We start from the raw sequence: 14,314 nt of genomic DNA on the forward strand, positions 1-14,314 counted from the left end.
GTGCCTTGGGGCTCCTGGGTGGGGCTTGCTGGAGGGAAGGTAAAGGTAAAGGACCCCTGGATGGTTAATAATAATAATAAATAATACATTTTATTTATACCCCGCCCTCCCCGGCCAGAGCTGGGCTCAGGGCGGCTAACACCAGTAAAATTACAATAGAAACATAATGGGGGGACGGGACCAAAAAATCCTCCCCATTTAAAATACAGGTTAAGATGCAATTTCGAAATTCAAAATTCTTTAATTTGCGGCCATTGGCCCATATCGAAAACAATACATCAAAATTTATCCACAAACAATACAATTTAAACAGTTCCAAGTTAAAACACCCATATAAAACCAATTTTACTTCAGTTAAGTAAACACTGTACACAATAAGCTCCCTCTATGTAAACCTCAATTCAAATCCATCAGATTTTGGGGGTATGCGTCTTAGTTCTGGCACTTATTGATGGTTCTTAAGTTTAGCTAAGCTGTCAGAGTCATACAGCGATCCATTTCTCCTCTTTTGAAATAAAACATTAATCAGGTATCTAGCGACAGCAAGGGATCTACTTCTGTCTTCGTCGTTTAATAAGTATATTATTTGGGCTTCCTGAGGTCCATCAGCAATTCTCGATAAATATGGGGCCAGCAACTTGGACCGTGAGGCCGAATGTAATGGACAACAGAAGATTATATGATATAACGATTCTATAGATCCACTTTTATAGTCACAGAGGAGTGAGATCTGTCCGTTGGAGAGTCTGTTACCCAACACATTTGATGGGAAAGCATTGAATCTAGCCTTTATAAAGGCGTACCTGTGCGTCACCACGGATAAGGTAGTTAAATAAGATGGGAGTTTCGTTGGTGGTGTTAAGCCAAGGTTTATCGACGAACAGGTGCCACCACCTGTCACAATATTAAATTGTAAATCCATCTTCTCTAATTTGTGAGTTATAGTTCTCTTGGCAGAAATTAAATCCAATTTTAATAGTTCAGATGGAGATAGTCCTAGGGACACAAGTTTCCCATGTATTATTTTTGCCCAGGGGCTGGGGAAGTCATCTCTCCAGTGACACTGTATCAAGTGGAGATTTGGAAGTTTATGCCATAATGCCAACCAGTAACAGAGGATGCATTTCCATAATGTAGTTTCTAGAGATGTAATATTTAGTTCCAGTCGTATAGCAGTATTGCTTACACACCTGGGTAATTTTAGCAACCTTCCTAGAAGCTCGTTTGGATTACCTCCAAATGGGTTAGATTAACAAAAGACCCCCATAATGGGATTGCATATGCTATTGTTGCAATCACCTTTGCCTTGAAAACTTTTAATACTGATGGAATATGGAAAGCCCCATCTGAAAAGAAAAAACGCAGTAGTGCAAAGGAAAGGGCTTTAGCTCTGTTTAATACATATGCAAGATGAACCTTCCAGCCCATGTTGTGTTGGAGAAGGACTCCCAAGTACTGAAATTTAAAGACTTGGTCAATAGCTTTTCCGTCTATTCTCCAATTATAGGTAAAATTACACCAGTAAAATTACAGTAAAAACATAATGGGGGGGGGAAGTCAATTTAAAATACAGGTTAAGAGAGCCAGTGTGGTGTAGTGGTTAAGAGTGGTAGTCTCGTAATCTGGGGAACCAGGTTCACGTCTCCGCTCCTCCACATGCAGCTGCTGGGTGACCTTGGGCCAGTCACACTTCTTTGAAGTCTCTCAGCCCCACTCACCTCACAGAGTGTCTGTTGTGGGGGAGGAAGGGAATGGAGAATGTTAGCCGCTTTGAGACTCCTGAAGGGGAGTGAAAGGCGGGATATCAAATCCAATTTAAAAAGCAGCCTCGTTTTAAAAGTAGCCCATAAATCAAAACCCTAAGGGGAGGGAAGACATAAGGGTCAGACTGAGTCCAAACCAAAGGCCAGGAGGAACAGCTCTGTCTTGCAGGCCCTGCGGAAGGATGTCAAGTCCCACAGGGCCCTAGTCTCTTGTGACAGGGGGTTCCACAAAGTCGGGGCCAGTACTGAAAAGGCCCTGGCCCTAGTTGAGACCAACCTAACGACCTTGCGACTTGGGACCTCTAAGGTGTTGTCATTAGTGGACCTTAAGGTCCTCCGCGGGGCATACCAGGAGAGGCGGTCCCATAGGTACGTGGGTCCTAGGCCACATAGGGCTTTAAAGGTCAAAACCAGCACCTTAAACCTGACCCTGTACTCCACCAAGAGCCAGTGCAGTTGGTAAAGCACTGGATGAATGTGATCTCGCAGCGAGGACCCCGTAAGGAGTCTCGCCGCGGCATTCTGCACCCGCTGGAGTTTCTGGGTCAGCTTCAAGGGCAGCCCCACGTAGAGCGAGTTACAATAATTAAGCCAGACCACTATGGGGTTGCAGAGTTCATCTCACTTCTGATCAGAGGCTCAGTGGTTTAGACCACAGTGCCACCCACATCGCCCTCACAGTGGCGCGGTCTTAGATCTGCTCCATGCTGTCTCCTATGCTCTGCCTTCCCCAGCTGGAGGCAGCAATGAATCCCAAACCACAGGACGGGAGCTGTTCTTGCACACGGGTCCTGCTTGTTTAACCACTGTGAGCCTTGGGCCTTGATGGGGCCACCAGCCTGACCCAGCCAGGCTCTGCTGATGTCCTTCTGTGCGGTTTTGCCAGCAGAAGCAGCCCCGCCCCGAAAGCGCCCGCTCTCTCCTCCCTCTGCTTGGGGATTGAGCCTTCGCCTCCTCCAGCCAGCAGGGGGCGCTGCCTCGCCGAGCAGCCACTCCTCCCTCGCGGCCCAGCTCGCTCGCTCGCACGGGCTCCGACTCTGGTCCAGGCCTGGGCCTAGCTCACTTGTTTGGTTTCCCTCACCACCACCACCCCCGCGCGCGGCAGGAGCGGGACGGGCGCCCGGTCTGAGGCCATGGAGATCGGCACCGAGATCAGCCGCAAGATCCGGGTGAGAGGCGGAGCCGCGCGGGGGAGAAGGGCAGCCCGGAGGAGGAGGAGGAGGGGGAAGCCGGGCGGGGTGAAAAGGAAAAGAGGGTCCCGTCCCCCCCAACCTCGGGGTGGACCCAGACCCGTCGCCCCGTCAGGAAACCCCATGGGCGGGCTGGGGGGGGGGCAAGGCCCTTCCTCCTCACAAACTGGAGGCGGCGACGGAGGGCCTTCCCCCGCGACGCCCTTCCACCCGGAGTCGTCTCCAGCCCCCGGAGCTTGTTATGTGACCCACAGGACAAATTTGAGGCCCCCCCCCCACGAGCTTGTGGGGTTGCTCTGCCTATTTAGATATCCTGACTGATACCTCACCCCACGCACTTGTAGGGCAGAGAGATTTGTGCCTGCCTGCCTCCCTGGATATTGCATCCCCCTCTCAAAAAAGAAAAAGCTCATATAATACTATGGAAACGCGCATCCTCTTATCCACCCCCCGCTGCAAAAGGCCAAAAGTTTATTGCTTTGTTTTCTCAAATCCTCGGCCCCCTCCTCCCCGTTTTCCTACGTAGCCGGCAAAACAACAACAAAGCCCAGGTTCAAGTTCTCCCCTAAGTACTGAAAGCCCATTGAGTAACTTTGGGCAACGTCGCTATCTCTCCATCCCTATCATACCTAACATGCCTTACATGTTTTGAGGATGAAAAGGGCAGGGGAGAGCCATATAAATGTCACATGAGCTCCATGGATGAAAGATGTGGGGTATGGCTATTAGGAGGTATTTGAACACAGTCTACGCTAGAAGAAATCTAATATCAGAATGGGAAATGGGCATTTTTTTTGTTATTTAGCCACTTAACCAAGCAGCCCCGATATCCCCCTACATGTTTCAGAAGGTTGAAAGACCTTTGAGCAGATTTTGATGGAATGGTGAGTGGGAATGATTGTAAATTGTTTTTTCCTCTGTCCTTCTGTCAGTGGGCAGGCCATATTGGATACCATCGATAATGAGTAAAATAAAATAAATATTTTTAAACCAGACATTGCCCCCCTTGATTTTGGAGGCTTGTTTATTCAGTTCAGATGCATCTCTGTAGAAATTGCAGGATGGAGCGACTTCTAGTCACTCAAAAATAGAGTGTTGCCTTTTGGGGTCTCATGCAGCGTTTCCCATCACAACACTGCCATGATAGGAGAAGAAACAACTGAATTTTCCAAAATCACCCAGCGTAATTTTATTCATTACGCAATTCCTAAAGGTAGGGCAATCCTCCCAGGACCTGGGCTTGTAGCTCAGTCACCATAGAAACCGTAGCACAGAACAAACATCCTTATGGTTTGATTAGGCAGAAAGTAATAGAGATGGCACAATACCTCAGAAATCCACATAAAGTGGTTCAATAATGCAGAATTCCTCCTGTCCGTTTGCAGAACAAATTTTGGAGACCTGCACTGCTTCAACTGAAGTGTACCAAATCTGCAAATATATTAAGAGGAATAAATATTTCACAGAAAGCTAGTTCTTTCAAACTTCTTAGCCTGGAAAGTGATTTGAATATGTGTAAATCCCAACAGAATGTTGGTAAATTTTCAATGATTTGCTTTGGCTTGTGTGTTGGGCTTGTATGATTTCCTTGTAAAAATATTTTGCTGTGCATGGGTGAATTGCTTTTAAATAATGTATTCTGAGCCACCATGACTAATTTATTTTATTTAAGTAAAGTTTCTCAATGTTTTTAGGGTAAATACCTAGAAGAAGGAATAAACATCTTTTAAATAAACAAATGGTGCTGGACATCTGTTTCCTGAACAGTCATGCACACTTAACTGATTGCTGTAACAATACTGATTTTCAAATGCAAAGAGCCTTTATGTAACCTAGGAGTATGATCTAAAATATTTGAACATGTAGCCCATGCACTTCAGAATTATGTCTGTTTACAGACAAAATACTGATTTCTATATATACTGCCTTTCACCACAGAATTCAAGGTAAAATAAATAAATAAATATTCAGAACTTCTACAATCAGTGATCAATAGTTACTTGGCAAAATAGTGTTTCTTCATGTAATGGAAGTGCAGTAAATGCCATGTTTTTAATAAGTAGAATTTCAAATATTTGTGATTTGAGAACAGAAAGCACAGCAGAGATCAGGTTGTTGGAGAGATCAGTGGATACTCCTAGTGAAATGGAGGAGGATGTCTTCCAGAGTATAGCACATGTGGGACCTTGTTAGACCCTGGATTCAGTAGTAAGCACAGTACACAACTTTGGGTCATGCCTGTCTTCAGAAGTCATATACTTCCCCCCTCCCCTGCAAGGTTTTTCCTTTAGCATAGAAAAGCAACCTTTAATACAGTTAGTTGCAAACCAGTTTTAAGATGTTATTAAGTATAAGCTTTAACATGTTTTGTTCAGATTTCCTCTATGACTTTATAGTCAATAATAATTAATATGTTTATTTTTAGAAGCAATATGTAATTTTTATCCACCTAGGTATAAAGCAAACGTTCCTTTCTCTATGCCACCTAGCTGTAAGGATACTCACAAAACAAACACACTGAATCTCCAAATCATCCTTTATTTTACAAAATGTTTGCCGTGAGCCCAGTTGTCGAGGAGGGCAGGAATCTTTGCATTTAAAAGTTGCTTGCAAGTAAAATGTGAGTGTGCAGGATTGCAGTCTTAAAGCCTTAACTCTCCATGAAAGCTATAGCTAAATACAGTCCTTTTTATAATGTTGTATGGAAAGCCTCTGTATAATGATGAACTTTTATTAGTAGCTTGTGTTTATATGATAACAATATGTTTACCTTAGCCCACCTGTAGCACAGGAAGGAATATTATATTGGAGTCTGCCACTCCCTTGACCTACTGAAATGCAATCTGAGCCCATGTAACAGCTGCATATGGTTTTCCTTTTTACACCTGTCTCCATTTTTCAACTCTTTTTCAATTCCATTTTCCTCATGATGTTTAATTTTAGATTATAAGATCCTCAGGACAGGGCACTGCCTGCTGGAAGGTACCATGCCCGCTGATGGCACTGTCTAAATTAATAATGTTTTGCTGCCATTTACATCAGGCAGTCCCTCAAGAACAAACTCATTTTGAGTTTGAGACTTCTAGAGCAATATCTGAATGCCTTTTGTTTGAAACTGTGCAATCCTAACTGGCTGCTCTTCTGTTCTTCATATAGAGTGCTATAAAAGGAAAGCTACAGGAGCTGGGAGCATATGTGGGTAAGTTTCTTGTGCCTTTAGTTGTAAAAATAGGGCACAACAATGCATTTTTACTCAAAAGCAAGTCCCATTGTATTCAGTGGGGTTTCCTGCCAGGTAAATGGGAATAGGATTGCAGATCTAGTTTGGGGCTATTTTCTTACATGTATGTACAAAGACTGTTCACCATTTGTTATTACTACCAAGTATCCCATAATGATTTATAATGTAAGCAGGTGCCACATTTCCCATCACTATATCTCCATGCTGAGGAAAACAGCACCTATTGAATTTCTGTCTGTTCCACAGTTGCGAAGGCATTGAGCCAGGATGGAGAACCCGTGGCTTTCCAGATGAAATCCTACTCCCATCCGCCCCAGCCAGCATTGCCTATAGTAAGGGATTATGGGAGTTGTACTTCAGCAGCATCTGGAAGGCCACAGGTTCGTCAACTTTGGTACGGGCCTGCTACCATCTCTCAGCCTAACCCATGGGTAGGTAAACTAACGCCTGGGGGCTGGATCCGGCCCAATCGCCTTCTAAATCTGGCCTGCAGACGGTCCGGGAATCAGCATGTTTTTACATGAGTAGAATGTGTCCTTTTATTTAAAATGCATCTTTGGGTTATTTGTGGGGCCTGTCTGGTGTTTTTACATGAGTAGAATGTGTCCTTTTATTTAAAATACATCTTTGGGTTATTTGTGGGGCCTGCCTGGTGTTTTTACATGAGCAGAATGTGTGCTTTTATTTAAAATGCATCTCTGGGTTATTTGTGAGGCATAGGAATTCATTCTCCCCCCCCCCCCCAAATATATATAGTCCAGCCCCCCACAAGGTCTGAGGGACAGTGGACCGGCCCCCTGCTGAAAAAGTTTGCTGACCCCTGGCCTAACCTGTCTCACACTGTAGCCATCAGGATACAGGGGGAAAGGCTTTTATGCGACCCTAATAATAACCTTGGTGTGCATTTCTGTGTAACTCTTGTGTGTTTTGTTTTAATTGTAAAGCGCCTGGTTGTAGGTGCTATAGAAATAATAATGAGCAAATATCCAAAGCAGATGTGCCATGTTTTTCTTCATATATGGTTCCCCTTACTGGTGGGCATTGAAAATAAAATCAGGAAATAAGTAAATAAAAAGGAAATTCCATACCACAAACGTAGTAAAGAAAAACCCACAATAAAAGATAGGCAGTATTCCGAAACAAGTTAAATTTGGAAAAAGAAAGACCAGGAGGGAAGGGAAGAAGACCCCAGAATTTCACATTAAGTATTCCTATGCACTTTCACTTGGAATTAAGTCCCCACAGAATTCAATGGTGCTTAATCCCAACTAAAGCATGCATAGAATTGTGCTGCAGGGCCTTTTGCCATCAGGGCTACTGTTTGCAACCAGCAACATCTATGTTATAATAGCGCACCTTTAATCTGTACCCCTGGGAGTCTAACTAATGGCCAAAATACATGGCTTCATACTGTCTCTGGTCCATGCCATTTCCTGTAATGATTCTATTTCTTTTCTTGTTCTATGCCTTGGATAATCTGAAAGTTTCCCTCTCCCTTTTTTATGACTGTTTCGTAGTCAAACTCTACAGCTGCCCTTAAAACATTTAACATCCAGTTATATTTCTCTTTCTTTAAATCAGATGAAGAGCTGCCTGATTATATCATGGTCATGGTGGCCAACAAGAAGAGCCAGGAGCAGATGACGGAGGACCTTTCCCTCTTCCTAGGAAACAACACTGTGAGATTCACTGTATGGTATGTTTCTTATCCCTCTAATTCTTTGAACTATAATTCTTTTGTAGTCTGATCCTGAAACCTTCTCCATGACTAGATGAGTGCTTAGGCCAGGGCACATGAATACCCTTCACCTGTGCAACATTGCAAAATAAAGCCACCCAAGGCAGATGAGCTCGTGGAAATGGCCAGGACTAGGGGGTTCAGCTTATTTTTCAGGTGCTGAGCAAATGTGTTGTGGCATAAGAACTGGTTCCATTTCCCAGAAGGAAGAATACTATGGTTTGACCATCTCCTTTTCCTGAATTTGAATGGTAAATCTGATGCATCTTAAAACTCATTACCTAGTTCTGTGTACTGAGTCATTTTGTGGTTGGCTTTTACCTTAGTTGTCAAATGAAGTATAACATCCAGCTTGATGTTGCTGGGAGAACAACTCAGTTTTCCGAGTTTCCCCACCCACCCATTTCCTGGATCCTCCTTTGAAATGGGTCAGTGCATCTGCTGTTGTTACGTGTGATACATGTGCTGTTTGGTATTCTTTCAATTTTGCACTGAAATGCTGAATTCAAAGCACAAGAGGCAACTATGTGGATAGGCCTTTAGCTGATGATATTGCTAAAAACGGGGGTCAGAGAAAATAATAAAACTTTTTATTGGTCCTGTTTATTACTTTGGGTGGTATGTTACTTTTGCTGGGGTTGTGAATATGTGCTGCAGAAGCTCAGTCAAGCAGTTAAGCTCACCACAGGAAACAGCCATGTAGCAGAGTTGTGTTTACTAAGCCAACATCAACACTCACCCATACTATTTACAGATGTTACATATGTCTTCTCTCTCTCTGGGCCCAGAGAGGGTATTTGATTCACACGCCTTGCTGAATGAAGTTCTAAGTCAATTTGCAGAGTCCTGCAACAGCTTAGAGTTCTGTGAGTCCTGAAGTGTGGCCTTTCTCTCAGACAATCTCATTACAAAGTCAAAACAAAACAAAATAAATAAAATAAATAAAAAAATTCCTTCCAGTAGCACCTTAGAGACCAACCAAGTTAGTTATTGGTATGCACACGAAAGCTCATACCAATAACTAACTTAGTTGGTCTCTAAGGTGCTACTGGTATTATTTTTATTTATTTATTTTTTGTTTCAACTACGGCAGACCAACACAACTACCTACCTGTAATTTTTACAGTGTGTTTGGACAACTCCACAGTGCTGCAACAGCCAGCTTCCAACAACTCACACAGTATATTTTAAGCTAAGCCCTTTTTTATATACACAAAGTTACTTGCCACCAATCTGCCCAGTAACACAGATAAGAGAGTCACAAGATACCTGCAGGTGCATCGTGGGGAATGAGTAATCTCTGCTGACTCATGGATAATTAACTCAATAATTTCATTCCTTAACAAGTTTGAGAGTTGATGATTTGTTCTCATCGACCTAGAACAGTGTTTCTCAAGCTTGGGTCTCCAGCTGTTGTTGAACTACAACTCCCACCATCCCTTACCACTGGTCCTGCCAGCTAGGGTTTATGGGAGTTGTAGTCCAACAACAGCTGGAGACCCAAGCTTGAGAAACACTGATCTAGAAAGTTTGATGGCAGAGCAGGGTCTTGACTTTGGTTTCTAGTATTCCAATCCAGTGTGCTACACTGCATTGCACTTGCCTCCATGCTGATAACTTGCATTAAGAAAGTCATTAGCTCTTTATTCTAAATTTGATGACACTGGTCAACATAACGAAGTGACATATCCCTTCAGAAACTGCATTTGAAACAGATGTTAGCCATTAAAACGTTTTTCTTATTTTTCAGGCTTCATGGTGTGCTAGATAAGCTTCGGTCTGTAACTACAGGTAAGTAAAGGAAAGACAACCTGGCTTATTGTTTGGAAATTAAGCATCTTCAGGAAGGGATAACGTGTGTATGCTTTCATTTACATTTTAGACATTAAAAATAATTATTGTTGCGTGTCGTTATGTAAGAGTTTAATTGTTATGACTGTACAGAAATTAGAATTTTAAGAAACGTTCTCATGCAAATGGGAAATATTATTTTGAAAGCATATATTACTCAATGTGAACTGAAGGAAGTGCATTTCTGTCAAAATCTGCAGCGAAACATATTTTACAGTTGTGTGTAAATACTTCATTGAACTTTGAAATAAGATAAGGAATACCTGTATCTGCAGAACCTACCAACTTAAAATCTTCTGAATCGAACATCTTTGAGAGCAGTTTGCCTTCTGTCAAAAGCATTTCAAGTGGAAATGAGGAGAGAAGTGGGGAGGAAATCCTACAGCCCCTTACAGTCTCAAGTTCTCGACCAGAAAGGAGTGACTCTCGAGTTTCAACCAGCTCCCAGGAACAGAAAATTGCTGCCTCCCGGTAAGGTTCTCATGTCTTAAAAACCAGTAACCCATAGTGGTTATTTATTCACTCATTTGTTCATTGCATTTCTGTATTGCTTTTCTGCCAAGCCACCCAATTGCTATTTACAATTTTGAAATGCTAAAATAAATACTATAGAGCAGTAATACTGCCTTATTGGACATTATCTTTTGAACAGCACAATTGCAACACCGCTTAGAAACACTGATGATTAAGTGGTGTGTGTGTGTGCATTCACCTTAAATAACAACAACAACATTCTCATATGAAATAAAGCCTTGTGGGAGCCTTCATAAATTCATTCCATAGGTTGTTCTTGCCTCTCACATTGATAGTTTGGTGTTGAAGCTGATCATCAAACTGGAGGACTTTTTGATTCTTTTGAAATAGGTTAGGGACGTTGTGCCCCAGAAGTCTCAAGGGCAACCTGGAACAACACAAGCAGCAGCATAAAATCTGTGATGTGGGTTTTCTTGGAGCAGGCAGAAATAATTGTTTTGAATGGGAAAACATTTTGAATGAGGATAAGTTGCACTGGGAAATTTTCATTCGGTCTGGAGAATTATCTAAATCAGCCTGCTTATTTTACTTGAATTTAGTAAGCTGAGCTGAAAACTTTGAAATTACCAAGCTTTCCTGACTTTATTGGTATCAGTTCATTGTTATTAATTAACTTTGGAAATGCAAAAAAATTCCACCCCGCATCATTGGCAGAGATCTTACTGTGAGCAGGGAATAGTGGTCAGCTAAAGTTCCTTGATTCAAGAGTTGCCATTAGGTCTGACCAGCTGCTTAGGTGAGGTTGCTGGTTGCTTGCAACCATCTCCAGATGCAATTGGAGTCTTGGTGAACAAGTCAGATTAGAAAGTTTTATGCAAAATAATTAAAAAGAAAACAATTTTCCTTCATCATAGCAAAGAGTCTAACTGAGGGGAAGAGTTTCAACAATTTAGGTTTGAAAGGGGTGTGTATAAACCTGTATGGTACTATGCAATTTGTGGGGTTGTTAGAAGAAGTGAGTATCTAGTATGAAAATAGAAAAACAACAGCTGTTTTTTCACCCTATATGTTATTTTCCGACATGAAATAGACTGAGTAGGTTCTAAACTAAACATGTAGGTTTCACAACTTAAAACAACAATTTGTGCAGTCACTGTGACCTCTAGTAGCCTATGTACATGGGGTTTTTTTCTGGTCTTCTCAGTCATTCCAGTGGGGTTAGAATTGCCCCAAAGTGGCAGAAGCAAAAACAGATTTTTCATTCAATTTAGGATTGGGTTGACCCTGAAGCACCTTATAGCAATTCACGTCTCCTCATAGGTGAGGACTACCTGGAACAGAGCTGTGAACGTTTGACAATCATATTCTTATGCTCCCTTCTCAATTTGGAGGCTTCAAGCAAGCATTTTCTTGACATGAGGTAGAGGTAATATTTTCTCTTCTCACACAGGCAGCCTCGCCAAGACACCTCCCCATCTCTCCTGATGTCAACTGTGAAACCTCTCAGGGAGCTGTCCCCCTTGGAAGCTGTGATCGACATTAAGCCTGAGCCGGATGACCTCATTGATGAAGACCTCAATTTTGTGCAGGAGAATCGGCTGCCCCGGAAGAAGCCTCTCGTAACGGTGACTTACGGTTCCTCCCGCCCATCGGCTGAAATCTACCGCCCACCAGCAAGCCGAGGTGCAGAAGCCAACATGCACTTTCAGAGAATGCCACAACAGAGTAGCATACAGACTGGCAAGCAGCTCGACATGCAGGGCGGCAGGTCACTGGAAGCCATCCAGCTCTGCGATCCAGACGTGTTTGGCAGCTTGGCTGAGAGTTACAGGCCCACTGCCAAAGGGAATGCTGATAAAATTAGCAGTGAGGTAAGTATGTAAGCCCAAGCTATGCTGGTAATTTAACATGTACTCAACAAACGGAGGTCACCATGGACACTTGGAGTCCCCTGTTCTAAACATAGCAAGAGTGGTCAAAAATATCTCACGCATGGCATCTAAACCTTGTGGCATCCAGATTCTAGTTGCTTTAGTGACTAGGGGGTGAAAAATGTGTGTGTGTGTATGGTGTTAGCCTTAAATAGGGTGAGTAGCAGTTGTAGCCCTCACCTGGGCATAGCTGGGCCTTGCATGAGTGTTATGTGTCCATTTTTCTTAGGTCTGTTCATTGGCGAATACTAAATAAGAGGATTTCAAGTTTCCTGTCTTTGGGGAGCTCTTGTCACACTGATGTGTCTGACTGGAACTCCTTTGTGTTGTAGAATATTCCGGAGAATGCTCCTGGGCAATGGTCTTCAATGTTTCCAGACCCAGGACTCGCCTTTAACCCAATGTAATGCATTTGCAGACCCATTTCTTAGTTTTTACTTAACATTTGTATGGTGCTGTTGAGACCGACCTTAGATCAGGCCACAACCTGATGGTTATTCCCAACCCTCCAGTTGAAGACCAATGGCGTAAGGTCTTCACTTACCCAGAGAGTCAGTGTAGTATAGTGATTAGAACGCCAAGACCTAGGTTCAAATTCCCACTCATCCGTGAGCATGGCCTAGTCTCCATATCTAAGCCTAACCCTACCTCACAGGGTTGTGGTGAAGATAAAGCAGAAGGAACCTTGTATGGCACCTAAGTGCCTTGAAAAGAGAGAGGGGTAATACATAGATAGGCACAGATTGCAGCACTGTATGAGCTAAGAGTGCGCCTGAGTTCACACCCAGCACTCTTGATGGGCCAGCTGTCATTCAGAGAAGCTTGACTGCCTTTGCTGACCTTGTCACTGAGCAACCCTGAACATTTGCGAGTAAAAATGAGAGTTCCTTGGAATGAGGTTTGAAAATCATCAAACTAAGCTGAACTTGAGGGTAAAACCAACTATCTTGTTTATCTGGCTGCTGTTCTTAGAACCTTGCCTGTTCAAGTTGTGTGACTTTTGGTTTCCAGATCCCTGCATATTCTAGAGTTTGTCACTGAATCAGCCTGTGGTCAATCCCAGCATTAGCTCTCGGGTCTTTTGTAGAGCAAAGCACACTGTAAGAAAGGAAATGGGATGAATGGATATGTGGCTTTCACTACCTATTTGCTCCATACTCTAATGGGACAGTATCCTTGTGACAACTTGATCTATGCACTCGGTGGCTGCTTCCTCCACCTCAGATCTTTTAGAAGGGCATATAAGTATCATTGCTTGTTTTAAATAATTGGCTTCAGTTTGGGATCCTCATGTCGGAAGCCTATGGTTCAAGTCAGGGGTAGGGAACCTCAGGCCCAGGGGCCATTTGGATCCCTCCAGGCCTCTGGCCCTGAGATCCTCCCCGGACCACACCCCCTTCTGAGGTCAAATGCTTCATCAACCCTTCTATGCACCCTCCTGCAGTGGGTGCTTGCTTGGATAGAGAGGGCTGCATGAAGAAACCAGCCTACTGTACAAAGGTAATAGTTTCATTTTTTGCTTTTTGTCAGCTTTTTCCTCTGGCCTCACCCACCTCTGGCATGTGACCACTGGAAGATAACCTAGACATCAAGGTCTAGACAGCTGACTTAAGTTGTTGTAGCCAGTAGCTCCAAAGGAGAAAGAATTTTTGTATACATACTCTGTGTCTGGGAGTCTTGAAGTCGATGAGGGTGAACAAACTGAAACTCCAGACAAGACAGACATATGTATGCCTGTATGTATTCATTATTAATCATATTTGTTAGACCCCCTTCATAAAATAAGTTCTCTAGGCATTGTATACAGTCAGTTAAAAATATAAGAATGATTCAGTAAAAAATAGTAATTCATTGAATCTTAAAAAAACTAATCCGGCAAGAAACAGAAATACTGAAAGGCCAACCCAATAAAAGAAAATACAGACCACATGAGCTGAAAACAGTGAGCAAATACTGCAGTTAGCACTATCAACTGTAGCACAGGGACTAAACTAATAAGATCTTTAAAAAGGCCTGGGAGAATAAAAAAAGTCTTAGCCCGGTAGCAAAAGGATGACAAAGAAAGCTTTCTTAGAGACAGCACATCCTTCAAGATGGAGGCACTTCCAATTGAGAGGGCACACTGA

At 43.0% G+C, this 14,314-nt stretch overlaps 1 protein-coding gene across 1 annotated transcript in view; it reads left to right on the top strand.

Annotated features, from left to right (window-relative positions):
- Positions 1-2,717: 2,717 nt before the first annotated feature.
- ZC3H14 (zinc finger CCCH-type containing 14) overlaps positions 2,718-14,314 on the top strand; it is a 28,960-nt gene continuing 17,363 nt past the window's right edge. The window contains exons 1-6 of the mRNA XM_083436139.1: positions 2,718-2,932; positions 6,110-6,152; positions 7,776-7,890; positions 9,683-9,723; positions 10,059-10,254; positions 11,708-12,128. Coding sequence (XP_083292265.1) covers positions 2,897-2,932; positions 6,110-6,152; positions 7,776-7,890; positions 9,683-9,723; positions 10,059-10,254; positions 11,708-12,128 — 852 coding nt within the window. The 5' untranslated portion in view covers positions 2,718-2,896. The remainder of the gene's footprint in view (positions 2,933-6,109; positions 6,153-7,775; positions 7,891-9,682; positions 9,724-10,058; positions 10,255-11,707; positions 12,129-14,314) is intronic.

This window comes from Podarcis tiliguerta (genome assembly GCF_965153285.1).
Source record: "Podarcis tiliguerta genome assembly, chromosome: 1".
Classification (NCBI taxonomy): domain Eukaryota; kingdom Metazoa; phylum Chordata; class Lepidosauria; order Squamata; family Lacertidae; genus Podarcis; species Podarcis tiliguerta.